The sequence below is a fragment of the Anas acuta genome, chromosome 2 (genome assembly GCF_963932015.1).
Source record: "Anas acuta chromosome 2, bAnaAcu1.1, whole genome shotgun sequence".
In the NCBI taxonomy this organism is placed as follows: Eukaryota; Metazoa; Chordata; class Aves; order Anseriformes; family Anatidae; genus Anas; species Anas acuta.
In genome coordinates this window covers 19,107,426-19,134,586 of record NC_088980.1, presented here as the reverse complement: position 1 = coordinate 19,134,586, position 27,161 = coordinate 19,107,426, and the positions used below count along the sequence as shown (strand labels likewise).

Here is a 27,161-nt window from a genome sequence, read left to right as displayed (position 1 = left end):
CCTGCTCTTTGAGAGCTTGCGAGGCTGGCCTTTAAACGAGCTCCTCGGGTATCACTGAGGAACATGTACCAGCAGCCACCTACTTCTTGCAGCAGCCTCTCAGATGCAGAAGTAGCATCAGACAACTTTACATAGCAGAAATGAAAAAAATCTCACAAGACACAGACAGCAAACTACAAAAAACAGCGAAAAGGGCAGTGGGAGCTGAACCAGAGCTTTATTGTGATTAAATCCCTGTATACAATCTAAACTGCTTGATTTAATCCAGTTGTTCACTAGAGCCAATCAAATACAATTGATGAGCATTTCATTTCTTTTCAATATAAAAATGGCATCCGTATCCAACATCCAAGTGATGGGGACAGTAAGAGGTTAATGTTAGTAACCAAGAGTAAATTTATTTATTTATATAATTTCTGTTCAACTCTTTCTACCGGCAGTACAATGTTTCATTAAAAATGGGCTAAGCAATCTGGCTCACACAGGTAGGCATTACATTGTGCTGGAACACACCACTGGAAAGCACTGTTTTTTTAAGTGCTGTTATTTTCTTCACACTTCAGTTTGCTTGCTGCATTAGAATCTGTAAAATACAAATATTCCAATAAAAAAAAAATACATTTTAGTGGCATATTTAGTAATTACTTTTTATTATAGGTATTTCAGTGAAAAGCTAGAGAGAACGAAATGGCAAAGAACTGCAGTGCCAAAGGTTTGTCTGCCCTGGACAGGGGAGCTGATGTACCTTGAAACCGTGCTGTTCCCAGTTCCAACAGAAGGGGATAAGGCAACCATCCCCTTCCTGCTCCCCAAAACACCCCACTTGCATTACCTTACAGGGCTGTGCTGGAACAAAACAGCACGTACCATTTATTAGGATGAGGGCACGGTGCCTTCGCAACTTTGTGGTAGCTTGCATTCAAGCATATACATGGGCTGTGGAAGGACCCATCATTTCACCACTTCACCACTCAACTCAAAATACTACTGAAAAAACTCTACTGATACTGTTTTGACACCTAAACTCCCATTAGCAGCAGTTTCCCATCTCCACCACAAGAGTTGGATTTCTAGGAGGCTGGAGGCAAAAGTGAGTTTTAGAGACAAAATTTATCTAACATTATAAGTTAATAGAAATGTTAAGAATTAAAAGTTCCCAGGCATTACCAAGCTCTTATATTTTTATTTTTGTAGATTTTGTTCTTCTGTCTCAGCAAAGCATAAGTGTTTTTCTTTCTGGGGGTCACTTACAGTGATTGCTGCTGTGTTTAGGCTGCAAAACATGCAGGGAAATGTTCCTATCTTTACTTTAAAGATGGGTGTCTGTTTCTGAATTTTAGCAACAGTTTAAGTTCAGACTTCAGAAGGTGCTAAATTCTTTAAAATCCACGTGGATTTGAAGAGCATGGCTCATTGCGTTTTATGGAGCCTATATAACAGCTCAAAGAGTGCCCAAAGGGGACGATCTTGCTCCCTCCCACACAAGCCTGCTCCCTGCAACTTGCAAAGGGGAAGGAGGAACAGGACAGTTTTCTGCTATCATAAGGAGTTAAATCAACTTCTGGGATCCCTTTTAAGTACAATCCAGCCTGAAATCACTTGTGCGCTCCCATGCAGTGGATGTTGCAGTACGGAGGTATTCTGCCTATCAGTTTGCAGATTACTTCCATGACACAAACATCAACTTTGAAGTCTAAATATACTTCTGTGTGCGGAAAGTCCCAACACATTCCTCTGAGCCTTAAGAGAAGCTTAAGAACAACATTAAGACATTTTATTAAAATACCACTGTCTGATGACTTTTAAAACTTAAGAAACAATCAGAGGTTAATAAAGAAAAGGGTAAGAGGTATTCCATATTAGAGCAAAAGACAAATATGGGTAGGAGGGTAGGTTGGGGTATCAGTGCTTACTGGTTTCAGCCTGCTCTCCTGCACCTACTGGCGCCCAAGGATGAAGACAGCCTGGCTTCCCTTCCAGTGTTACTGCACAGCCAACTCCTGCCACCACTGTTTTCACCATGCATCCTCAAAAGCAACTCAGAAGATGAGAGTTAGCTGCCCCATCTCCCAGGAAAGGTTTTCCTCCATCAGATTCAGTGATACACAGGTCTCTCAGTTTTTGAGATTGACCATTACAGTCTTAATTCAAGAATAATTGAGTTAAGCCGTGCAACAAATGCTATCTTCTTTTTAAAGGTGTTACAGATGTTTAACAACCCCTTTAAGTGAAACAAGGTCAAGTATTCATTGCCCTAAGAAACACAAAGAGAGAGAAGTTAGCACACACAGGGAAACAAAGTATATTTCCATCCTCTCCCAAGCACAGCAACTAGATTTACATGGAAGGTTATTTATTACTGGTACCACATACGGAAATAGTATGGAGGTTTAAGAGCTTTTCTATTGGAAAGTACATCTTTAATGTTTTTCAAGTCATCTTTTCCCATCAGCTCAATTTACCTGAGCAACTTTAAGGCAACTTTAAGTCTCACGGATCATGTAAGATGTGCTTTATGGCACAGAGGGCAACAGAATCTGGTCACAATCTATCTGGATGCCTCAAGTCCACCAGAAAACATTATGCTGAATATAAACCATGTAACCTTTATGCTGTCATAAGAAATTCTATGTTAATTATTAAAATACTTTATAATAAAAACTTTCCTATAAATAATATGAGCACGCTAACCAGGAAGCCTTTAACTGCACATATTACACATTACTCAGAAGTAATCGTTATTTTCGTTTAATGCTTTGATGTTTATGTCACAAAAATCAGATTAGTAACTCTGCCCAGATCCTGTTAAAGCCCAAGCAAAGCATCAAAGCAGTTTTATTGTTTTTGTTAGATACTGTAAAGAGATTACACAGTGTCCATCTCTGACCATTCGCTGTAATTCCTTTAGTTCTCTTCAGCCTTACATTTTTTCCATTAAGTCTCAAATGGAACAAGCGGCAGCTTTGGACTTTGATAAAAGGTCACGTCTCATAACTTTGTACTTTATTCATCTCCTCAGCTAAAAGTTTTAGGAAAAAAAAAATTAAAATAGCAGCTCGTTCTCAGCCATCTCCTAACACAAAGCCAATGATGGTGGTATTATTCCATGCAAGACTAGATTTTAGTCACTGTTTCAGAAAAGAAGTGAGAGGGAACTAACACAGCACCAGAAATACACAGACGCCGATGGAGGCCAGTGGTCCATAAAAACAAGCACTCAGTCACTGCTGGATGATGCAGCACTTGAGGTAAAGGCTTGAAACTTGACCGTAAAATTCCTGTGTTTGAAAAAAGCTATTAACCTAGCTGCTGCTGCTATTACTTGAATCAAGGAAGCAATCTTTAATTTTAGCTGAGGTGGTGCATTGAGGACAAGGGCAAGATTTACTTCCTACAATAAACTGCTCAGCAGAGCTTTCCCTCTACCCATTCTTTTACAAGGGAAAGTAAGGTTCAGCATTTCGATTATCTAGGTGGGCAACTGAAAGCATGAAGATTAGATGGTAAAGCGAGAACTGAACACGGGTCGTGATTATCAGTTGCCTCCCTTACCAACCCTTATGAACCTTTTGTACAGTATCTAACATAAAATTGATTGAAGTCTCCCAGGTTAAACCAATGAAGGGAACGTTAAGTTATATCAGAGGAGCACCCTCTGCGTGAGCTCATTCGAGTTAGCTACACATTGCAACATCTGATCAGAAACATTTTTATTTAGACTATTTTAGTAACAAATATGAAACACATAACCAAACTTCAGAGAATTTGCCAGCAAGCCTTCAGAGCAAGAAAAACAAAACCAAAAACACCCCACACAGTACTAGTGTTTTAAGTTTCAAATTCACTACAGCAAGATCATAAGAATTCAATTAAATTTCTACTGTGCTGAAAAAAGTTTAAGAAATAATACAGAAAACATACATAAATTATGAACTGGAGTAGCAATAACTTGTCACTGACAAAGCAGATGTCCATCACCTTGACAGTTTAAAATTCAGTGCTCTTCTTGCAACATAGACAGCAATGAAGCCTATAGTATATCATAGTGATTTGTGATCAAAGATTAAAGATAGCTTATATTATCTAAAACCTCAAATTTGCAACTCTTCATAGGAATAGCATCATATTTAACAGATAAATTTTAGACAAACTTGAGATATGTAATGTAAAGGTAGAAAATTCCATAAAAATTCTTCTGTGAGCACCTTTTAATGTGAAGCAAACCCATCAAAATAACAACCTTAACCTGCTGGACTTTCAAAGACATGACCCCCAGGTGTCCCTAGCAGCCCTGTCTGAGATATAGCACAAGGTCACAGTGCAACAACAGCACAACATGAGCAGATGCTTACAACTGAAAGCCCACCCAGCCCAGCCTTCTGTGTGACAGCACCTATAAATAAATACCTTGGGGAACAGTGTAAGAAGTGAACACACATGCAATTTTCCCTGGCTTCCACATAGCACAGAATGTAGTTTCTATTTAGCAAGACTCAATGGGTTAGTTTTATAAAAATTAATCCACTATAACCCACGTAAAGTTTTAGCACCCACAATACCCTTTAGCAACAAGTTTGACACCTTGCTGCAAGAACCACAACTTGCTTGCAACTTGAACCTGGCTCCCATATCTTGCATGGCAAAAGTCAAAAGTTGCTTCTTACCCAATCCTCAGCTTAACTCTTGATTTTTAAGACTTATTACATATTCATCAGTCATCTTTTTCAACACAAGAGTCTTGACTTATTAAAGAGTTTTTTTTCTTCAGAGCTGTTCCAAGTTTTTGACCATTGCTGTTGCCATCATCTGAGCTTTCAGCTCTACTGTATTTCTTGGCACGAGGAGAGGATTGTAGCATTCAGGATGTCACTGCAAGCTGGATTTACACAGTGCCATGGCAACCTTGTCTGGTTTACTCTTTGTTCCTCTTCTAGTAATTCACAACAATTGCTTGTTGGATTCCCATCGCATGGTGGCATAACACCAAGATCTCACTTCTGAATGGTTATGGTCAGCTTTGATAAAATCTTCATGTCCTGTATCCGTCTCCTTGTCACACTGAGAGATCTAGGTCTTATGAGCTGTCTAGTTATTTTCTTCATAAAGTGGTTTGCGTTTTTTCACCTCCATTTTTTAGTAGCATCTTTTTGAATGAGATAGACTTTGGGATTGTATTTGATTGTACACATTAGAAATGCTTAAATTTTCCTATAAAAAAAAAATCAAAGTAGTCTACTCTCACCTAGCATTTATTTGAGCCTTTCTATATGATGACAAGTTTAGAGTAAGCACAACTAGTCCACAATACTGCTGTAACACAAGCAGACACTTCCACTGATCCTTAAATTATATGATTCAGCCCCTTTAAAAAAAAAGGGGTTAAAATATCCAGAGACAGAAGCATGGGCTTGATAAAGTTAGATTTACGTCTGTTTCTCTCAAAAAAAATAATATCTGGCAGCGATTTAAGTGGTAGCTGAACTTTATTCGTTGGCCAGCTCCTCCTCTCACTGCAATAAACCCAGTTTCCACATAAGTAGTTTATATTTTAATTAAAAAAAATAATCACACACAGCCCCAAGCTTCATCATCTAGCCAGTGCAGCAGTTCACTGGAAGTCAATCCATTCAGAGATTGATGTACTTTTGTAGACAGAGTCCATGCAGATTTTTTGACAAACTGCACAAACTCATTCACAAACAAGCTCACTGTATTTTGTTATAAAACCCAGACTACTACCACAAAACAACTGCAGAGCAGCAGCTTGCTACTTGTGAACTACTCTCAGCAGAGTGCCTTTACACCAGCCACACTGCACCAGTAACTCCGGGTACAGAAGGCTTCAGAAGAGTTCATACAGAAACAAGATTAATCTGGGAAACACATTTTCAAATGAGATGACATGTAAAAACAGTACATTTATGCTCACAGACATGATTAGTTGCAATCATTAGCATTACCCATGTATCTCACTGCTATCTCACATTTATGTTGCTTACGGATGGGCTATCTACATGTCTTATCACATACTGGTACATTACATTTGTGGGATAAGCTATAGCAGCACCACCATCTGTTTTCATTTCATGCCTTGGGTCTATAGCAGTACAGGAGTTTAGGGACAAGGGGAGATGGAGTGAATCACTTTGCAGGAAAGTGAAGGGATTCACCTGGAAGAGCATACAGGTAGGTTAGCAGTTCAGAAGCACAGGGTGCTGCACTGCAATGTGCAACAAAGAGGAACAGGTCAGGTTCTACGTTAATCCCATCGGTTGCTCCCTAGGCAAGCAATCAAGCCACCCATTTTCATTAAAGATCCACTTGCCAATGCCTGGCTCCCCAGCAGAAGCAGAGCCTGGACAGGAGCAAAGTCACTGAGGATCTGTCCTCTGGTACAGAGTTTAACAGATAGAAAGTATGTGGCTTGGGGGTGGGGACGCTGCAGTCAAGCTCTTGCTTGTTTTCTGCCTTCTGGAAGAGTTCCTGCATAGCCAGAAGAGCTTTAAAGGACAATTAAAGATTTCTGAGAAATGCGGTGAAGAAGCAGGTGAACAGAGCCGTTCTCTCCCACCTTCTGAAACGGAGACATGAAAAATACCTCCATCACCCTTTCTGAGAACTGCTGTGTCTGAACACTAGTTAGAAACACAAAAAACAACACATATACAATACCACAGGAAACAAAAAAGCCCCGCAGGCTGCAACACAGCATGCAGACATCTGAGCTTGTGCTAAACCCACAGCTTGCACTAGAAGCTGTCAGTACACAACACCTCAAGCTTAGGTGAGCTGCTTACATTAACCACCGTGCCCAGCACACTGCAGTTCCCAGGACCCAGATCAGCTCTCTGCCACCATGAGAATCTCATTTTCCTTCCAAGATTAGTCTGGCTCTTAATGTCATTCTTACCATTGATCAGTGCCACACATCCCAAAAGGGCAGCACTGTTCTTTATTTTGCAGCCATGCATTCATTAGCCAAGCCTCAAACAGAGAAGACTCAGCGTTGTACAACAGCAGGTAATTGGTCTTATTAAAAAAAAAAAAGTCAGTTCAGTCAGGATCCTGGCTTAAACATTTGAGAAGTCTGGGGGGAGCAGACTAAGATCATTTCCAACAGACATTTGCCGTATTTAACTCTGAAGATCATATTTATACAGATTTTGAACTGAAGCATTTCCTACAGGAATTAGTAACTGCTCATCTTTAACCTGATCCTTTAATATGGAGTGCTCCCTATACACAATTTTGCAGTTGAGGCCCTCATGCACCTCAGGAACTTTTGCTAAGAACACTAAAAATAGATTACTTGATAAGATTGAAAGAGTTACATAAATCAGTAATTTAAAACAGCCTCATCTTGTTTACTTACAACTTAAGCTGAGGATATGCAAGTTACCTAACTTTTTTGGTTTGGTCAGATACTTGCACTGAATGACTGGATGTGCACAACAGGAACTGAATGTAGTGGATAAAGGTGGTGCACTTAATCAAAATAAAAACTTTATCAAAAATAAAACATGTATTTTAACTCCTGAGAAACATTAGTTTTAAGGAGATGGGTCCTGTGCTGACACATAGGAGAAATTCCCCTCTAAAAATTACACAGCAGCTATGTACAGGAACAACTATTCTTCCCATCCTGTATCAGGTATTTCTTCATGTATTTCATGCAACCACCTTGGAGCAACAAGTTACTGTCACTTTTTGTATAGAGGCCTCTACAGGAGGAAGGAAAACTATGAAGTTACATTCAATCCAAAAAATGTGCATTGAATAATAAAGACTGTGCATCAGTTCTTAAACAAAGCAGGTATGAATATGTAATGCCACAGAGCAAGCTCTATACTTGCAATAGCGATACAATTAATTTCCTTATCAGTTTCTAGAATACTTATATATGGATAGCACATTTCAGTTTCTTAGATATTCAGAGTTTAAAGGCAGGGCACTGCTTTACCCACAGTGCACAAAAGATTTGCAAATACTCAAAGCAAACATGATTTTTCAGTTTTCCCTCAAAAAAAAAAAAGTGTTTAAAATAAGATATTTAATACTTGGCACATTTAACATACAAACAAAATGCATGCTTGGCATCCAAGTACTCAATATTTCTTTAGTTTTTAAAACATACTGAAATGAACATATACATCACGCCCAGCACATCAGCGTCATGTAGTCACTTAGCAGTATGTTTTTCAGTGATGGATAGAATGAAGCTCCCTCGTTTTACCTCCCTTAGCTTTAGCCTCCAGATAATTTTTGTAACCCCTCTGCACAATATACATTCCCATTTCTTTAACAGCCAGGATGCTGTTTTGCACACAATAGCCTCCTGTCATTATACAGCCTTGATTCATCTCTTCAACATCAAAAATGCTGAGCAAAGACATAGGAGTCTTGTTTAAAGATGTGCTAAATATTGCTGCGGTCTTACCAGATACATGGTGAAGCTTAGCATGAGCTGAGAAGCCTGGCTACACAAACACCTGCCTATTCAACTACAACATTATTTGCAAGCTAACTAGAAAATTAATTTTACTAACCAGCGCAAGAATCAAAAGAAAAATGCAATCAGGCCTTTTTAATGAATAAAAGAAATCATGATTTAAAGATCAGACCTCTACAATAAGATATCGTAGCATATCTAATGGTGCTCTGAGACACTGCAAATTTTATTGCAGAACTTAAGACTGATGGAATGACAAGGGCAGTTCAATGATGTTAGAAACGTCTCTAGACAATACAGTGACATAACTGCAGTGACAATGCAATTATATTCAAGTAACTGGGAACAAAAAACAACCAAGCGAGGATTAAGAACCTAAATGACTTCTCCACTCATTCAGTTAGGCAGCCTTTATTTCTTTTGAAGACACTTTATCTGAAGGCTCCTTAAATACTTGTCTTTACGATAAGTTTACTGATGCACACCCATTCACTTGGTAAACATTTACGCAGTTACAGTTTGCATCAGTTGTCCAGAATATTTTCCAGGGAAAGCGTTATTTCACTTTTCTTGCTCCCGAATTCAGTTAGACTGAGTTCTTGACCTGACAATCCCTTAATGCAAGCACCTCCTAATACACTTCTACACAGAAGAGCTGAACTAATCCCACATCCAGTCACCTGCTCTCATGATCACACCAGCACTCCTGCAAATATTACAGTAATCTACTTCCCCCCTTCTCCCAAGCTAGGTACAGCATCAAAGAGAGATACATTTGTGAACATTTTAACAGGAATGCACTTTTACAGCTACCTTCATCTTTGACAGCAGCCTACCAAATCTTACATATTTATTCTTCAGGGTCTGAAATGTGAGAAATTTTCAAATTTTTCTAAATTAAATGAAAAGAACCACCTCATTCTGCCACCTCACTTTAATGTGTTCTCTACACTGACACATCCAGAAGCATGAAGGCTTGCCCTGTCATTCCATTGCTTTGGACCAGGGAAGTGATTGTTGCTCTGTACTCAGCAGAGTGGGGCCACACCTTGAGTACTGTGTTCAGCTTTGGGCCCCTCACTACAAGAAGGACATCAAGGCCCTGAAGCGTGTCCAGAGAAGGGCTACGAAGCTGGTGAGGGGCTTGGAGCACAAGTCCTGTGAGGAGCGGCTGAGGGAGCTGGGGGTGTTTGGTCTGGAGAAGAGGAGGCTCAGGGGAGACCTCCTTGTACTTTACAGTTACCATAAAGGAGGCTGCAGCAGGTCTCTTCTCCCAAGCAAGAATAGATACAGGAAGAAATGGCCTCAATGAGAGGTTCAGTTTGGATATTAGCAAAGATTTCTTCACTGAAGGGGTTGTGCAGCATTGGAGCACACTGTGCAGTGGTTGAGTCACCATCCCCGGAGGTATTCAGATGTGTAATGTGGTGCTTAGGGACATGGCTTTGTGGTAGACCTGGCAGTGCTAGGTTAATGGTTGGACTTGATGATCTTGGAGGTCTTTTCCAACCTAAATGATTCTGTGATTTGCAACCTTTTCACCAATAGAAAAATGGACAGGCAGATAACTGATCCAGCAGGCCTGGGGCCAACCTACAAGCCTGAAGCCTTGTCAAAGGCCCCATCCACCACACCACAATTCTGCTACGGTGGATTTTTTTGTTTAATAGCTCATTACACCAGCAATAAAACAGACTTCAGAACAAATGCAGCAATGTTTCTTGGGAGGATCTAAGGCTGCTGACAAATATTGTAAAGCTTTTGAAATGCCTAGTTGTTTTTTTTTTGTGTGTGTGTGTGTATGGAACCCTAGGAAATGTAACGCAGTGGACTACATACTCACGTAACACTGATGTTTCAGCCCTTATTGTGCTTGACATAGGGAAGAACTATGTCATGAGGATACCAGATACCTGATCTTTTGAGTATTAAAACAGATTTTTAAATGAAATACTAATATTTAGAACATTCATTTTAACACATACAGAAATATGAAGACCCAGACTCAGTGTCCATAGTTAAATTTAATCAAAATACACTATTAGCACCTGGAAGTCTTCCAGGAGCCTTCTGTGTCCTTGGCCATCTGCCAAGACAGCTGATTACATTTTAAGTCTGCTGAAATTACAAGGTTGTATTTGAATACACTATTCTCCACTTTTGGTAAGGTATTTACAGGTTTTTTTGTCACACATATAAAAAGTAGCTACCTCACTACCAATGTTACATTTGCACTTTACCAACACAACCAGACATACTTGGTGTCACCTAGATTTCAGATATGTTTGGTTCATTTAGCAAAGCAGTTACTAACCATTACACTTCAAGTTTCTTCAGCCATAGGAAAGCAAGGAACTAGTGACAGCTTACATGAGCAAACCATAGCTAGCACCAAGATTTGAATCCATGTATGAAACATGATCTACAGAAACAAAACTAAAGTTCAGGTATTGGCCAGTGCTTTCTATAAGTATGTTGGAGCCAAGCATCAAAATTCCTGGTTCAAAAACCTCACTCAGGTTCACTGCTAAGCACAGTCAGGGTGTGCAGCAGCAGATAGCTCTTACAATAGCATTGTGTGGAAAATGCTGAAAGGGGTAGGAAGCATGGAAAGCAATCACAATGATAAAGTCTTTACAATATATCATCAAAATGAGCTGAGGTAGCTTGTCCATGTCCCAAGAATACTGGGGAGTATTACACCTCCTAAGAATATCTGCATATGCATGCAGTCACAATTCTTTCTGGATACCTTCAGACAACAGTATTATTTAAGATATCAGAGAATATCCAGGATACAAAATATTATAAAGTTAGACAGTCATGATTCATATAGCTCTTATAAGAACAGTAGAAAAGTTAGCAGAAACAAACAAACAAAACAAAACAACAACAACAACAAAAACCAGCACCCTGGTCCTGAATAGTTTAGAAGTATTCAATGCACAAGACTTATTCAGAGTTACTTCAGCTCTGAAGATTCCTCAGGCCCAAAGTAGGGCTTGCTGTCACTAAAAAAGGAAGAGCTAGAACACTTGCACAAAGCAGATGCATCATAACTCATGCACAGCCTGAAATCTGGTGTTGAAAGCACACTAGCACCTTAAGTATTGCCAAGTATCAGATCTGACGTATGGAAGCCTAAGAGAGTAAGAAATTGAAAATGCTCATCGTCAGACCAATTCATCATCATCAGAACAACAAACTCAGAAGACTTTACCATACAGCACAGTGCTACAGAGTTCATTTTGTTCATCCACTGCTCTGACTGTAGCTCCACGGCCGTCTAAGCCAGCATGAGCGCTGGATCCAGCACTCCTACCCCCTGGCATTTGACATGCCTTTTGTTGAGCTCGGTTAGCGGAGACTGACCTGAGCAGCAGCCAGCAGTTAGATCAGCTTAGGCTGTGGTTTTGCAGCCTTTTGCTTCATGGCTGAGCTGAATTACACAGCTTGCCACTTGGCAAGTGGGAGCAGCCTCACTTCCCCTGCCCCCCTCTCCACTAACCCCATTTCATAAGAAGGCAAGCTGGTCCCATCTATGATCCCAGGAAAAGTGAGAAGGAAAAAAAAAAAAGGCAAACCCAGACTTTTTGCCAGATTAGTTTCTGGTCTTTTAGCAAGCTGAATTGATTTACTGGATGATCAGACAAATACTAGAGCCAGCATAAACTAAGCAGGAGGCACTGGGCCTCCTGTTATTAAAACCAGATGCAGCTGGGAAGGGCTTGACCGGAATCATTCATCCCTTTACCTTATACCACAGGTAGTGCTGCTGATCGGATGTGACTTGTACTGACTGGATGTAGTTTAGTACAAAGACTGCCTAAGAAAAGGCTAGCTACAAACAGCTCTCTCGGGAGAGAAGTCTCTTGAATTTGAAGCATGTCTTCTGTTGGAGTGGCAGAGAGAAGAGATTTAAGAGAGTCTCAAAAATACCTCTTAAAATGTTGTGTTGGACAGCAATCGAGAAAGCTTTCAGTAAGCTAGTTACCTCTCATGAAGCACATGGTAATGCATGGCAACTTCATAGAAAATTGTCATTTCAAGCAGAGTCCTCTTACATTTTTTGCCCATGTAAATTACACATGCTTGCTTGAGACAACTATAAAGTAATACCGCTATGAAATTTTTCAAGTACAATATGAGTGAGGTTAAAATCTCAACAAACAAGGCTGAAGGGACACACGACTCTGAGCCAAGCACCTTCTCCCCTTGTGAGGGGGACAGACCAGACTCCAGCCACTCCTTGCAGCCCATGGGGGCAATCCTGCCCCTGCCTTGGGCACTGCTACTTGCCAGACCCCACCAGAAATAATTACTTGTTTTCCTAAAAGTAACTCCTCCTTCCCAAAAGGTTTTTTCCTGCTGAATTAGTTAACAACCAAGCTAACAGTAATTTAAGGGTTGGAAAAAATTGGGCTAAGAGCAACAACTCTTGCTGCTGGTAGGAGGTAAAAGTGAAGCAACATATCACAGCTGAACCACAAGTTAAAGTTACCCACTCCAAGACTCCCATATGCACTCAGATTCTCACAGCACACGTAGATGCAAATTATTTGTTGGTCTGGCAAATTGCTCCTTGGCGTATGCATAAACTGTCCTCACAGGAGGGATTTACTAAGACAGTCACAGACAGGAAGGGGACAGGCACAGAAATGAGTGCAATGCACATTCAAAACTAGAAGACGAGAGATCCTATAAGCATGGAGAAAGTACACTGTTCCTTTTCTGTACTGAAGACCTCCTTACATGATGTCAGGAAGAAGTCTCATATCAGAAGACTAATCGAAAAAATAGAAGCATTTTCCAATTTCTGCACAAAGATGCTGGAGAACAGGCAAAGGTTTCTGTACTACTTGCTGAAAAAAAAAAAAAAAAAAAAAAAAGGCCCAAAGCATTAAATGCCAAATTCTAAGATGGATGAAGTCTAACACATTAACTTCTAGGTTCAACAATAGCCTTAGGCTTGGTGTTGGTGTCTCTCGCTGGTACAAACAGAAGTGTTTCCAAGATCCAAAAAAAGTTACTATGGATTTGGACTGTCTGTACTCCAGTTTAAAAATAAGAGACTGCACCTCCATTTCCTCCACATTTTAGTTTGGTTGGCATTTGCAGCGAAGAAAAAACCTTCTGCAGAAAGGAGAAACACAGCCCAACTCTCAGCATGTTCTCCCGCCCACTAATTGCTACCACCAGTGCTTAAAAAGGCCACGAGGAGAATTAAGTAATTTTGGTAGTTATTTTAGATTAAAGCAACTCACATCACATCCTTGTCCTCCCTGCTCCCCCCACACAAAGTTAATTTTCCGTGGGGCACCGCTGAGGTGACAGCGCTGGGTTTTAGTTGGTGCCACCCCTTTCTTCTCACTTTGTCTCACCAGGACAACGAAACCATGCTTTTATTGCACATCTCCACCAGAAATTAGAGAAGCACAACTGTCCCAAAACACAAGGCCCCAAACGCAGGACCTCCACACCTTAGGTTACGCCCTGTCCCCTTCCCAACAGGGGCAGGGGAGATGCAGTGCCAGCTTTAAGCAGCTGGAAGTCTCTTGGAGCAAAGTGATTGCACTGCAGCTTTACTGGCTTCAGGTTAGGTTATTTTGTGCTTCCTGAACTTAAGCACTCCTTGGAGGAAAAAAAAAGATAAATAATTGAAGCAGTTCATTAGTAAATCACCATGCAAAGTTAACAAGATTAATTAAATGCCTTCAGTTTCACAGCGCTGGAGTTAAATGACAAGGAAAATGTCACTGTTATGTAAATTGTTTATATTCACACAGGAAATATTTTATATTTCCAATAAAGCAACGCAACTATTCTGCAATCATAGCCTGGATAGTTAAAGATGATTAACGATGCTGTGGAGAATTTGTATTGTTAGCTTAGCTCGGCTTTGATGCAAACTTTAATCCAAAAACTCGAGACATCCACCTAAAGCATCTAATTAATCACCTCGTACACTTCAGAGTGGATTTCACTGCCCTGAACCCGAGCCAGTGTGACCTGCCTAGGTGGGGAGATCTCACTGGGTTTGGTTGCTTATCTAGCACAGTGTCATCTAACACACCTTTCCTTTCCAGCACAGCTGCAGAGCTGCCTGCTCGGAGAGGGGCAAATATATGTAAATAGACTGGATCAAGGCTTCAGGAAACACGAAGTGGTAGGTTAATCAGGCAGAAAATCAGCTGTTCTGTCCTGGAAGGCACAGCAAAATTCAACAATACCAATCTTTTGACTAGTCCGTTTCTAAAAAAGAAGAAAGAAAATTGCAAGCTGCCCTCAGTTATGCAGTGGCAGTGCTGTGACTCACAGCACATTGTTTATTTTATGCTCAAGGAGTCTAAAAGCCGAGCGTTTCTGTTCCTGGTTTGTCAGGCTTGCTGTAAAAAAAATAAATACATCTCTCAAGCCTCAGTTGTGAAGAGCCACTGCAGTGACAGCTCCCAAACCATGTCCAACATGAGAGGTGAGACTTTATGCTCCTCTCCACCCTACCCTGAGCTCTAGGCTGCTGTATATATCCAAAAACTTGGCCAATACTGGCAGTAGTTTTAAAAACACTTCTCTCACAGAAGCCTGATCAAGAAGTTTGGCACAAATCGTTCCAACAAACTATGGCACAACTGCATCAACAGCTCTAGGGCAGGTTTAGCCTTCCCGAACTGAAGGCATTTCAGCAAGCAAGAGATCATTTTCATCAACTAAGTATATAAGGTTACAGCCTATATATAACTAACCTATATGGTTACAGCCTGTAGAACTTTAAATAAAACATTTGGCACATCAAGCACACAAGGAGAGGGAAAAAAAATGACTACCTGGGCATATGCCATCAGCCCACATTTGAGCCTGGTAAGAAAAATGGGGTGCACCAGAAGCACAGCACAAAGCTCTGGATATTCGCTGCAGTGCCTGGAAAGTGAGATACAAGATCAAGCTTCATTCTGAGGCAAACTTTTTCTGTTCAGTGAAATGGGATTATAAAAATGAGAAAGTTTTCATCAGCATTTCATAAATACGTGAGTTAGCAGAGAAATAGTGGAGGATGTTTGTGTCAGGAGACTTGCATGCTTGGGGTGTGGGTATTATGGACTGATCAGCCTCTAATGAGCGTGTCAATCCCAACACAAATAAAATGCAGGATAGAAAGCTGTGGGAGAAGGCAGCTGTGGCAGTATCTTTATCATCAAGTCCATCTTTTGTAGGATCTCTGCCTAACCCTCAAAAATTCATGTTGTTATTTATGGAATACCTGAACGGACTTTCTGCAAGTCCAGAAACAGGCTTTTTGGACAAGTAAATTGCAGAGTTACAGTAAGGTTTTTCCCCTTTCCCTAAGTTTACAGGCCCAGAGCACTTTAACAGTTTAAATGACTTTTTTCATAAGAGTCAAACAAGACTTCCATTTCTAACAGCACATTTTCCCTCTTCACTTGTTAAGATTAGATCCTAGATGTGATTTCCTTATACACTTTGCCTGATTACCAGTGCTGTTCTTGGGACGGCAAGGTTCTTGAGGGATCTTTACAATAGCACATGCGAAACTCTTAAAGCTTTCTTCAAAGTACTTGGAAAATGAAGCTGCCAAGACTTCAACATACTTTGAGAAATGGGAGAAATGGACATAAAATAAATTAAGTTAGGGTTCAATTCCTTAGTCTATCAAATAAAGGAGAAGACCAAACAGCTGACAGGAATCTGACAAGCCAATTTTGAGCTCAGACAAACTTGTCAGCTAGGCAGGTAATGGTAAATAATGGAGAACGTGTAGCTTGATGTTTTACTAACTCAGTCCTGTTACTTATTCCACCTACCCGAAGGTGTAGTATTAAATTTCTTCCGAGTGACCAACTAGCATCAGCATTTGAATTGATTTTCAGCAACAGGGAAGTTGTTGCAGTGAAAAACTTGTCCAGGTGAGTAGTTATACAACTTTCATCTTGAAAAATATGCAACCAAATCTATATCCTTCCTTTAAATAGTCTATGTTGGTATTTTTGTGCTTGCCATGTCAGAAACAAATTAGATTAGTCTCCCAAGTTAACTCTTTTCAAATAATTTGATCTGCAAATCCACCAAATCTACTAAACACAGGTGACTGCTGTACCTGGGGGGCAAAAAAACATCCTAGCAAGTGACAGAAAAGGAAAAAAAATCCTTCCGATTCCAATCAGGAAAAAGGCATAGAGCACTCCAAGATTCAAGGGTTTGATACTGTTTTGCTTTGACATGCAGCAGTGGAGCACTGAAGAGGGAAGAGTGCAGGACTGCTAGCCAAGAGACATCTGAACCCTATTAACATCCCCAAGCCAACACAGCCTGAGGGCATAGCTCATTCCAGTGAAATAACCAGCTACAACTGCCTGCAGCTGTAGGTAGGAAAGAGAAAGCAGCATTGTTGAATCAGCTGAAGACCAAAATAACAGCTGGGGAAACTGCTACATCAGGAACTCAGGCACCTATAGCAATGGGCAAAGGCTTCTGAGAACAGGGGTCACGAGGCTTTGTGTGTGTGTGTTAACAGACCAAGATTTTGTTCCTGGAAATTATTTTCCCCCCAGTTTATAGAAGACGAGCAGTAATATCCAGAAAGCTTTTTTTTTGTTAATTCAGTCCCATCCACTGTGCAAGAGCAGCAGGCAGGCTTGCTTATCGCGGATAGCAAGTGCAGCATGAGTCAGACCAAAAACTCACCGATACGATCATTCTGCTCAGGCCCAGAAAGCACAGCTAGGCCAGAGAATCTCTTCAGCTCTCCCCCAGCCTTACCATCACCAGAGGGGGAAAAATAAGCGAGCATCAGGAGCAGCAAGGCCCCATCCACAGGAGCCACCAGCTGCTGCCCCTCGGCCCCGTGAGTCATCTCTTCGGCCTCCATGGGAAGTCTGTGGTGGCTGAGGAGGAGGAGGAGGCCACGTATGGGCTTTTCCAGTGAAGTCAGCGTGTTTTTGGCCGCTATCTTTCCCAGAAATACGACCAAGTCTTTTGAATAGCCAACTGAGAATAGGTTTAATAAGGACTTCCTCTTAGAAGCCTTACCGTAAAAATTTAATTTCAAGTGCAAGCTTTTAAATGCTGTCACTTCTTGTAGCAGACAGTCTATACATCTTACACATTGAGAACTGATTTGCATACCATCTTAAAAACTGAAGTTGTACATCTTTATATAGGCTTCTTAAGCAAGTCTGGAACAGATGACAGGATTTGCTTTCACAATCAGGAAAGGCACAGAAAACCCCTAGAAACAGAACAGCAAATGACAAGCAGAAACTCCAGAAAAGGAATTTACCTGGACAGGATCTGAGTGATTTTTTTTTTTTTTAATATATATATCATTTGCAGAAGGAAAATCACACAATACTTCACGAAAAAGGGGATATTTATTAATGAGTCATAAGTTTCAGAACCAATAGCCTGAATGCAAGCGTTTGTTCTGCTGTTCTCAAAATTATACAGAAGCCAAGAAGTAGCCTTGCTCACCATTAGGCTTTTACAAAAAAGGATTTATTAGGATCACAACTTCAAAGTCTTAAAAAAAAAAAGAAAAAAAAAGTCCGATTCTTCATCCAATTGCCCTCTCAGTTTTTGTTATTTTATGATTTCGTCTTTCAGAACTGGCTGAAGATTTAGCCCAAAATACAGAAAGTTAAAAGACTGAAGCAAGAAGCTTATAATTTAGCAACCCTGCTTTTGTTATGCAAATCTACTGATTTTTGCTCAGCTACATGCAACTATACTACATCCGATTTGCACACTATGAAGTGCCCTGACAGTTGCATACCTAATGAACAGTCTGAGCTCCTCTAGGAAGTTTTCTGTCATCATTCCCCAGGACCCAACCCATGAGCAGGGCCATGCTACAGCAGAATACCAATAAATCCCCTCTAACCACAGACAGCTTGCAGCACTGGGAGAGAAAAACAGTATGCAGAGCAAACAAGAAACACAGCCAGTAGCTAAACAACGTTTGGGTACCTAAATGATCTAGCAGGGATCTACAATGTGCTGGGCAACACGATCAAAGCAAGAACTCAACTCTGCAGAACAGCTTTGAGCCTACCTCGCACCAGGACATGCCTCCCACAGACGAAGGGCACCACAGCATAATTGCTAGTTTGGTAACAGAATTAGTGAGGCTTGGCACCAAGCTAATCAGATATTGCTCGGTTTCAGCTCGGTATAATAAAATTCTTATTAAGCTGTTTTCTTCTGACTGGTCTCATGCTAACCAAGTTGGATATTTTCCTCTCTCCCCTCCAGAAAAAGTCACTGACTGCTATAACCACAGGCTTGGTATTCTACAGCAGAACCTTTAAGGCAGGACTCAAGAAACATCATTTAGGTGGTCTTCCAAAGGCTGTCGCTTACTTTTAAGAAAAACTTCAAAAGGTGCAGCCCCTACAAAGCCACTGCAACTGTTCTGAAGGCGTTCATCTTCTACCCAGAAATGCAAACTAAGAAGTTAAATGTTTTAGCATCTTCCTCAAGGCCATTGTGGAAGAGATGACAGGAAACTGGCAGGTATAGCAGGCAGCTGTGCCTCGTACAAAATACGTGTCTATTTCAAAAGGTTAAAATAATTGGAAAGGCCTCCGCTCTAAGAGCTCTCATTTTTTTTTATTTTTTATTTTTACAAGGGGCAACAGTTCAACTCCACATGTGAAATCAAACTGCCGACACGAAACCCCTCATCAGCTGAAGAGCACAAACCAGAGCTAACACAGTCCCTCTAACTGTCCTACGCAGCCATAAAAATGTACCTTGTAGCACATCATGCCAGCCTCTTCCTTCCCCTAAATTTTGCATCTCCCCAGAAGAAGTCACCACTGGATCAGTTTAGTACCAGAAAAGGAGAGGAAACAAGCCCAACAGCCCTCACTTTGGCCGGCTCAAGTGTTACAGATGTTGTGGTGTGACTAACCTTATGCTAGTACAAATTGGCACTTCCTTGCAAAGGTGTTTTTCCCCACCATCTCTGCTTTTCCCCATTTTTTGTGCTGGCACAGCCATCTGCGATCCTGGATGATGAACTCCAGCAAGCTGCGGTCCATCCAAAAATTCAGAGCATATTAGTTCTGCTGGATTATTAGTTTGGGGCTGGGTAATTACTGATCAGGAAAAGGAGATACAGCTGAGCTTGTTAACCAGAAAGACTGGAATGGCAAAGACTCAATAAGATGCAAACACAGAACAGCAGACCTGCAAGAGGTGGTACAGCACATAACTGGGACACCAGAGGGTCACTGGGAAAAGTGAGGGATTAAACCAGTTAGCACAGGTGGCAGCTAGGTGGTTCTGCAATCCTAGCCTCACCGAGCAGCTCCATAGGCTTTCTAATAATGCCACAGAGGGAAATTTGCTTCTTTTCCTTTTTTTTTTTTCTTAGAATCCAAAAGGACCACGCATATACTCACAGCCACATTCACGATATTAAGGTTGCCTTGGGAACTTAAAATGCACTCAAAAGAGCTGGATTAGTCTAATTACCTTGTCTCAGTACACGAGGTGGTAGTTCACCAAGTCTGATGAAAATAAGTACTCTAAAAGGTGCATGGCCGTATGTATTTGTACTGCAAGCGATTCAGACCTGTTCTTTGAAGATAAAGCTAATGTTTTCTTTTCAGTTCGTGAGATCCATCACTGCAGCATTCAGCTACTTCAAACAATTTTCACAACATCGCTATCGAGCTATCTCAGCACAAAACTAATTAACTTGTTGTAGAACCCGGGCTCTACAGGAGGATCATAGAACAGATGTTCCCATAGCGAGCCACATACCCGAGGTTACCATCCCAACAATTCAAACCCAGCCCATTTCGCCACAGCACCTGGATGCAGCCTGCAGAAGCTACCAAGGTTTGTCATTACCATCCCAGAGGGGCAGCAATTTTCTTAAGACTGTTGCAGCCCTTTTGCAAGGTAAGATGTGTTTCACTATCAGCAAGAAGGGGAGAAGCCAGGAGTTGTTAGATACCTAAATAGCAAGCATCAAGGGTAAGAAGCAGAAAACATGGAAATGGGACCTAGGAGTAAATATAAAGTAGTAAATTCATACCGAGTCTGTTATCCACAACAGCACTCAATCACCTAGAGTTCAGAAGAAAATGAAGACGAATGCTTACTTCTTTCAAGTCTTTAAAATGTCATCCTTCAACAACAAAGACTAACCTTTCAACAAGTCAAGATACCTTTCAGCCAACATGCCTACAACTCTAATTGAGTGCTTAGGCAAGATTAAACTGAAGATCAATAAATAATAGGTAGCTCCAGCTTACTCCAAGGGTCTGATGAAGCTGCACGACACATGGAAGCGAGACCATCACGAGGCATTCTCCCAGAAGAGCAAAAACCAGGATCATTCACCGGGAGAGGCATAATGGGGTGGGACAGTTGTACTGAACAAAGCTTGTAATTCTAGGATAGGGCTCAAAAAAACAACTACCAGTCTCTAGCCCATGGGCATAATATAAGTGTCTGCATTGGAGTTTTAAAATAATCCACTACAGAATTTCTTTTAAGGCATCTGGTGCAGGATACTCAAATAAGATGACAAAGTTGATTCAGAGAAACAAATTTATGTTGCCTGTTTGCTTCGCTGAACATTGTCCAGCCCTCCCCTGCTGCGGTTAATGAAATTCAGTTTCAAAACCCTATAGGCAAAATAACCTAGCCTTTGCAGCGCCTTATTTTGTAGAGGGGAAGAAACAGAAAGTAGCTTTGAGACTGCTGTGAGATTTTTGTTCATAGCTCTTCCTGTCTCATCCCTAACAGAAGCTATTGTACATTTCCTTTCAATAGTTCAAAGAAGAACACCCACATGAGACATCGCTCCCGATTTTATTTCATGTAAGAACGTTTGCTACCTTTATTCCAACCACAGTAAACATTTGCAATTTGTATTTTTCCTAGAGTTTGTCCACCGAGATGCAAAAGCATTATGAAATGAATTTCTGCAGCAACGCAGAGCTTGACACCCAAAAAAGAACCAAGTTTTCAGTAAATAGCTTTTCCTGTTCTACTTCCTTCTATATACAAACATCTGGGCTGAGTGCCCAGATAACTTTCAAAAATACTTTTAATTGCTTTATTATCTGTTATGCTGTAATCAATGCTTTTTAATACGTTGTTGCTTCCTGCTTCTTCGAAAGAGCCTTCTCCCATGCAATCTACCACCATTGCCATTAAACAATTAATAAGGAGGGCTTTTCTCCAAGCTCACGCTTACAAATCTGGAGATCATTCTAAAACCAGTAACTTGCCTTTTACTTCGAAAAAGCCCTGTTGGAGCCCATGTGCAGTGGGGATGCTCTGCATTAACATAAACACTAGCAACACAGCTGACAATATAACTGATGAGCAGCCCTGCCCTTCTCAGTTTCCCACCAGTCTGCTGTGCTGACAGCTGATGCCATGAATCAACGCTATAGTTCCATATCCTCAGGGTTTAACCAGTCTCACTATCGTTTAAAAGTACATAAAAATACAGACCCAGGAGTTTCCAAGTCCTGTCACTTAAGAGCATGCACTCCTAGCAGTAAGTGCTGCCATTTTTTCTTTTTTAAAAGAAACTGATGATAAACATAAGCTATTCGTTTTTACTCTATAGGGCATGACCAAGCTTTAATTATTCTGTATTTCTGTGGAATTGCAGAAGGTTTCCTAATGCAATCAAGTATATCTTAGTATATACAAGGGGGAAAGCTGCATTTACTTGTCCCACTGGCTTTCTTCTCCCCACATCTAACTATAGGGGTGAAGACACTGCACTGGCAGACAGGAGTTCATAGCTTTCACCCCTTTTATTACACTGTCCTTGTGTTGTTGCTCCACTTTTCTTAAAAAGATCAAGCCAGATTACAGCTGGGAGTGCAACAGTAGCATCAGGCTTCGCAATGCCTCGTGTAACCAGCCGAAGGTGATTCTGGAGTTTATTGCCTGTTGAATTCTTCACCCATAGGAAGTACACGCTTTCTGATGCGCTCTGTAAATACGCTGGAGGAGAAAAAAAGGCATTTGATCCATGCATTCGTATTGTTTCACTCGCTTATCAGGCAGCAAGTGCCACTGTGAAGTCAGGCACTGGTAAATTTTTAGATCAGCTTGTAATCATCCCGAAACAGATGGCGATTACAGATTCTAGGGGCTGAGGGCTTTTTTTTTCCCTCTATAAACTCAACATTATGCTCAAGAACTTCATTAGGCATTCATTCTCTTCTGCCTTAACCATTAAATGCAGTCAGAAGCGAGGTCTCTGGCATTCAATTCCTTACCTCAAAAACAGTTACAAAAAAAATCCACTTCTGTGATCTTCCATATTCGTGGACAATACATTGCAAAGGACATAAGCCCGGTCCCCTACAAATTCCCAGCCTTCCTAACAAGCTTCCGACAGAAGCAGACAGCCGACACGGGAGAGAGCAGACTCACCATGACTGGGCCCGGACAACTGTAGTGTGCTGCAGGAAAGGCAGGGTATGTATGCCTGTCTCCCATTTTTTGGCACAGATTGAAAGAAGGGAAGCATGACTTCCCAAAGCATTGGACAAAAACTTACGTGCCACCTTCCTGCTCCCTCCCCCGGCTGCTGGAAGTCTGCCGGTGGTGACAGTATGAAGGTGAGAATAAGGATGTCATTTACTACGCCACTGGTAAAAGGAATTTTCTTACAATTGTAAGAGTTAGAAATGTAGCTCTAAGTCATATTAATTGCTGAGTTTAAACAACAGTTTCAGCAGCACTGACAGATTATCTTTGACACAACGTAAAAGACCAAGATAAGATCAATTCATACTGATGCAGATGCCCGGAAGATCTGAGCACAGCAGCAATTAGCCTTTGATGCTGCAGCAGCCACCAGTATCACAATTGCACCTCGGGACCGGGACAGGGCTGCTCGCCTTTTCACGTGGTGGAAAGTTTCACTCAACAGCATACTTCAGCACACCAAAAAGTGAATTTATTGCTCTGAATGCGAGCATATTTTCATGCTTCTTAACATCTTTGGGTACTGCTTACATGTCATTTTCCCCCACGTGCCCTTCTAATTTACTGAATTTGACTGCATTCCCAATTAGGATTATGCATTTGGTATCTCTCTACCTAAACAACAGCCTGGACCGCCACAACGATTTTCTAACAGCTTGAGGAGGGAGGAGGCTTTTGCTTGTTTTAAGAGCCTTAGGTAACAGGCACCTCCCTGCAGGTTTTTTCCTGATTAGGAATTCATGCACTCGCTATAAGCCCCATTGCTTTGTGATGCTGATGCACTACACCTCCCTTCTTAGAGACGCATTTCCTTCTAGGACAGGAGAGTTAAGAAAACAGATCTTGTCACTTTCTTTTTATATAGATCACCTCTATGAATTCAGTTTAAAATCCAAGGATCCCTCAGAACTCAGCTATCACATTATAGCAGCATTATGGGCCTACGCTCAAAGTTGAGAAGCCTACAGAGAATCCCATTTTTCACATTTTACCTTCACCAAGTGCTTCCTTCCAGCATGCACCACATTTTGTCAGAAACACGGGAACTGCGTCTCAGACGCACCGCTTCGATGCATCCTTCCTCCCAAATCTGCTGTGAGACACGGGGACTGTTACTGTCCCATTAATTGCTACGCACAGCAGTGGAAGCAGTCTTAAGTCAGATTCTTCAGATGAGTAATATGCTCTAAGTTTATTTAATTACCATCATCATAACCTATGAATTACGCTCATTTCCTAGACTAACCTTTTATTATGGGTTTCTGTTTATTTTGCTAAGAAACACAAGTATTCTTAATTCCCGTTTCTAATGAATCCACATAGGTACTCTGCATTTTGCCTGCAAGAAATTCTCATTTGTGATAACAGGGCCTGCTCCAATCACACTAAAGACTCATTTTCACAAAGCCACATCAGGCGTTACAAACCAACAGGGTGAGCACCTAACAGAAGATCCTGCAGCGCTTTGGTGCTACGTTCTTGGCTAAGAAGTATTTAGATTCGGACACAAATTATTTTTCATACTCAAATGTAGAGGGATTTCCTTTCCATGGGGCCTGAAGTATTATTCACGATTACACCTTGCAGCAGGGTGAGGAACCAGAATATCTGTAGCACACGGCAGATGCTCAAGCCCACAGCCATGCCTTCTACAAACACACGGCTGCACTTCTCCAAGTTTATCGTATTCCCGAGCGTGCTCTTTGCGCCCACCCTCCCCAACTACAGGACTCCAATCTGCAGTTTTTAGCTTTGCAAGCACGAAGCAGCACGCCTCCATTGCTTCTTCCACTTGGCACAGCTACGCGCTCCCCGGTAGCACATGATGGTAGGAGTCATGTACACTATTGTGTTTGTCACTATTTACTTTGCTATTAGGCACGGCACTGGAGAGGGCAGAGCCTCTGAAAGCACTGGTATTTCCAGAACAGGCACGTGTAGCTACAACTACAGCCAGGTCTCTGCTCCCACCCAGGGAGACCCCAGGAGCGCCTCACCCCACCTCCACCAGCTTTCCTTGACACTGTCTGCCTTGGAGCTGTGCAAAAAAATAGCCACTAGGAGCAAGAGAAACTCGTGCACGTAAGCCTAATTCCGGCAAGCGGCACGCTGCGCACTTCCACAACCAGAGGGTTTTTTGCTGAGCAGATAGCTATCTAGTTCCTTATCGGTTCGTGATGCAGGGTGTCACTGCTTACAGCCGACCTAGGGACAGCTCGAAGCCCTCTGTCACCAGCTCCTGCCGGCTCGCAGGGCCACCCTCAGGGGATGGTTCAGCCTCACCCCGCTTCCCCCCCTGCCTTGCTGGCACCCAGGGGCCCCCAGCACATCCCCCCCACCCCCGTGGGATGCCCAGCTTTGTGCCCGAGCTGTTAAACCACACACAAAGAAAACGACACAGGTTGGGATGTGCGGGAAACAAAGGGAAAACCGGCTTCGTGCCACGGACTGCTCTGCTGCCACAAGGCTGGCAGCCTGATGCAAAGCCTCTGGCTGCCCACCAGCAGCGAGCAGCACCTGGAAGCGGCACCGCGGCGCTGGGGGAGGCGGCAGCTGAAGTTTTCGGCCTGGCAGCCCCCAGACGGCTGATTTTTGGGGGTGATCTTTGGGTGCCGCGCTCGCAACCTGCCGCGGAGGCTATTTAAAGATGCAAAGCTGCGCCCTGAGCCCCGTAATGCCCGGCCATGTGACAGCCTCCTCAGCAGGCTGCTCGCTGCTTTTAAATGCCCAGCACCACACCAGGCACCGCCACCAGCCCCGATGCGAACCGCACCGGAGGCAGCCGTGAACTTGAGCAGCTCCAGCTTTAAGAGCAGAGCTTTTTGGGGGTTTTCATCGCCTCCACCCCCAAGGAAAGGAGCAGGGGGCACCGCGGCGCGTCCCCGCAGCGCTGCAGGGGGGGAACACGACCCCACCCGGAGCCTGAGGGTGGGGGGGGGGGGCACGGCGGCCCTCCCTCCTCCTCCTCCTCCTCCTCTTCCTCCCCGCCGCTTACCGAGTGGTTGACCCCCCACATGAGGACGCTGAGCAGCGGGTCGCTGGCCCGGAACAGCTTCACTTTCTGCGCCACGAAGTGCTTCTTCTTCGTCTTGGTTTTACTCGCCAGGGCGGGGGCGATGGTGCTGGGGGCCGCCATGGCGCGGCGGCGGCAGCGGCGGCGGCCGGCAGGGAAGGAGGAGGGCAGGAGGCAGGGAGGGATGGAGGAGGAGGAGGAGGAGGAGGAGGAGGAGGGAGGCGGCGGTGCTCAGCTCAGCGCCGCGGCCGTGCGGGCGGCGGGGCGGGCAGGGTGCCGCGGGGCGCCGCGCGCATCCCGGCCTGCAGCCGCGCGCCGAAATGGCCCCGCTCCCGCGCCGCGGCCACGCCCCCTCCGCCCGCCCCCTCCCCGCTGCATGGAGGGGGGGGAGTGGATGGGGGGGGAGCTGCCACCGCCCCCCCCCCCCGCCCCGTTCCCAGCCGGCGCGGGAGTTTCGGTTCCTGCCGCCGCAGCGCGCATGCCCCGCGGGCGCGCGCAGGCGTCATGGCGGCCGTGCGGCTGCTGGCTGAGGGGAAAGGGGGAGAGCCCGCTCGGTGCCCTGAGGGGCTGGGGATTGCTCCCAGTACGGTGAAGCGATCACAAATGGCACCAAGGGAGTTAAATACACACTGCTCTGCGCCCTTCTCGTGTTCACTCCCCACCTCTCCCCTCTAAATAAATACACCTGAAGGGACACCTTGGGCAAGGGGACACTGATGTCCTCCTGGGACAGGGCATCATCGCCAGCCCTCTCCTCACCTGGCTCCTGCCTGCAAGCGGAGCTGTCACAGCCAGCACGCAGCAAGCACCACAAAACAGCCTCCTGCAGGCACCACGCAGGGGTTTTGCTGTGCTGTGGATGCACTGCATCCCTGTAACACCTGCTTGCCCAATTGTACTCACAGCAAAAAATGTTTAAAAAATGTTTAAAAAGTGTTTCTGAACTCTCTCTGTGACCACAGAGGATGTGGTCAGGGGTAGATGACATCCTGCAAAGGCACATCTGCCCAAGTCAGAAGCATTGTACATGAAATACACTTTCCTTCCTTGCACAGTGAAGTCCTCCTGGCAGCACTGCCCCTTCCCAAGAGCCAGCACACTCAGGCTAAGCCACCCCTTGACTTCCAAGGCACACAGAGGGATGTGCCCATTGCAGGTCCTGCTTTGTGCATTGGCTGCTTGCTCAGCAAGGTCACCAGGTCCATGGGG

The 27,161-nt window shown here is 43.1% G+C and overlaps 1 protein-coding gene and 1 long non-coding RNA gene across 4 annotated transcripts in view; both read right to left on the bottom strand.

Annotated features, from left to right (window-relative positions):
* The window catches only part of PIP4K2A (phosphatidylinositol-5-phosphate 4-kinase type 2 alpha), a 107,650-nt gene extending 81,320 nt beyond the window's left edge, over positions 1 to 26,330 (bottom strand). Inside the window, exon 1 of one of the 2 annotated variants that reach the window (XM_068673749.1) lies at positions 25,935 to 26,330. In XM_068673749.1, coding sequence (XP_068529850.1) covers positions 25,935 to 26,075 — 141 coding nt within the window. In that variant the 5' untranslated portion in view covers positions 26,076 to 26,330. The remainder of the gene's footprint in view (positions 1 to 25,934) is intronic. The other variant, XM_068673748.1, reaches the window with a different exon arrangement.
* Positions 199 to 20,237, bottom strand: LOC137852235 (uncharacterized). Of its 2 annotated transcripts, none has more exons than XR_011093743.1 (2): positions 15,274 to 20,237; positions 199 to 583 (listed from the first exon to the last, which is right to left on the bottom strand). It is a non-coding gene; the product is annotated as an uncharacterized lncRNA (long non-coding RNA). The 2 variants fall into 2 exon arrangements; XR_011093744.1 differs by lacking the exon at positions 15,274 to 20,237 and adding an exon at positions 746 to 15,263.
* Positions 26,331 to 27,161: the final 831 nt, after the last annotated feature.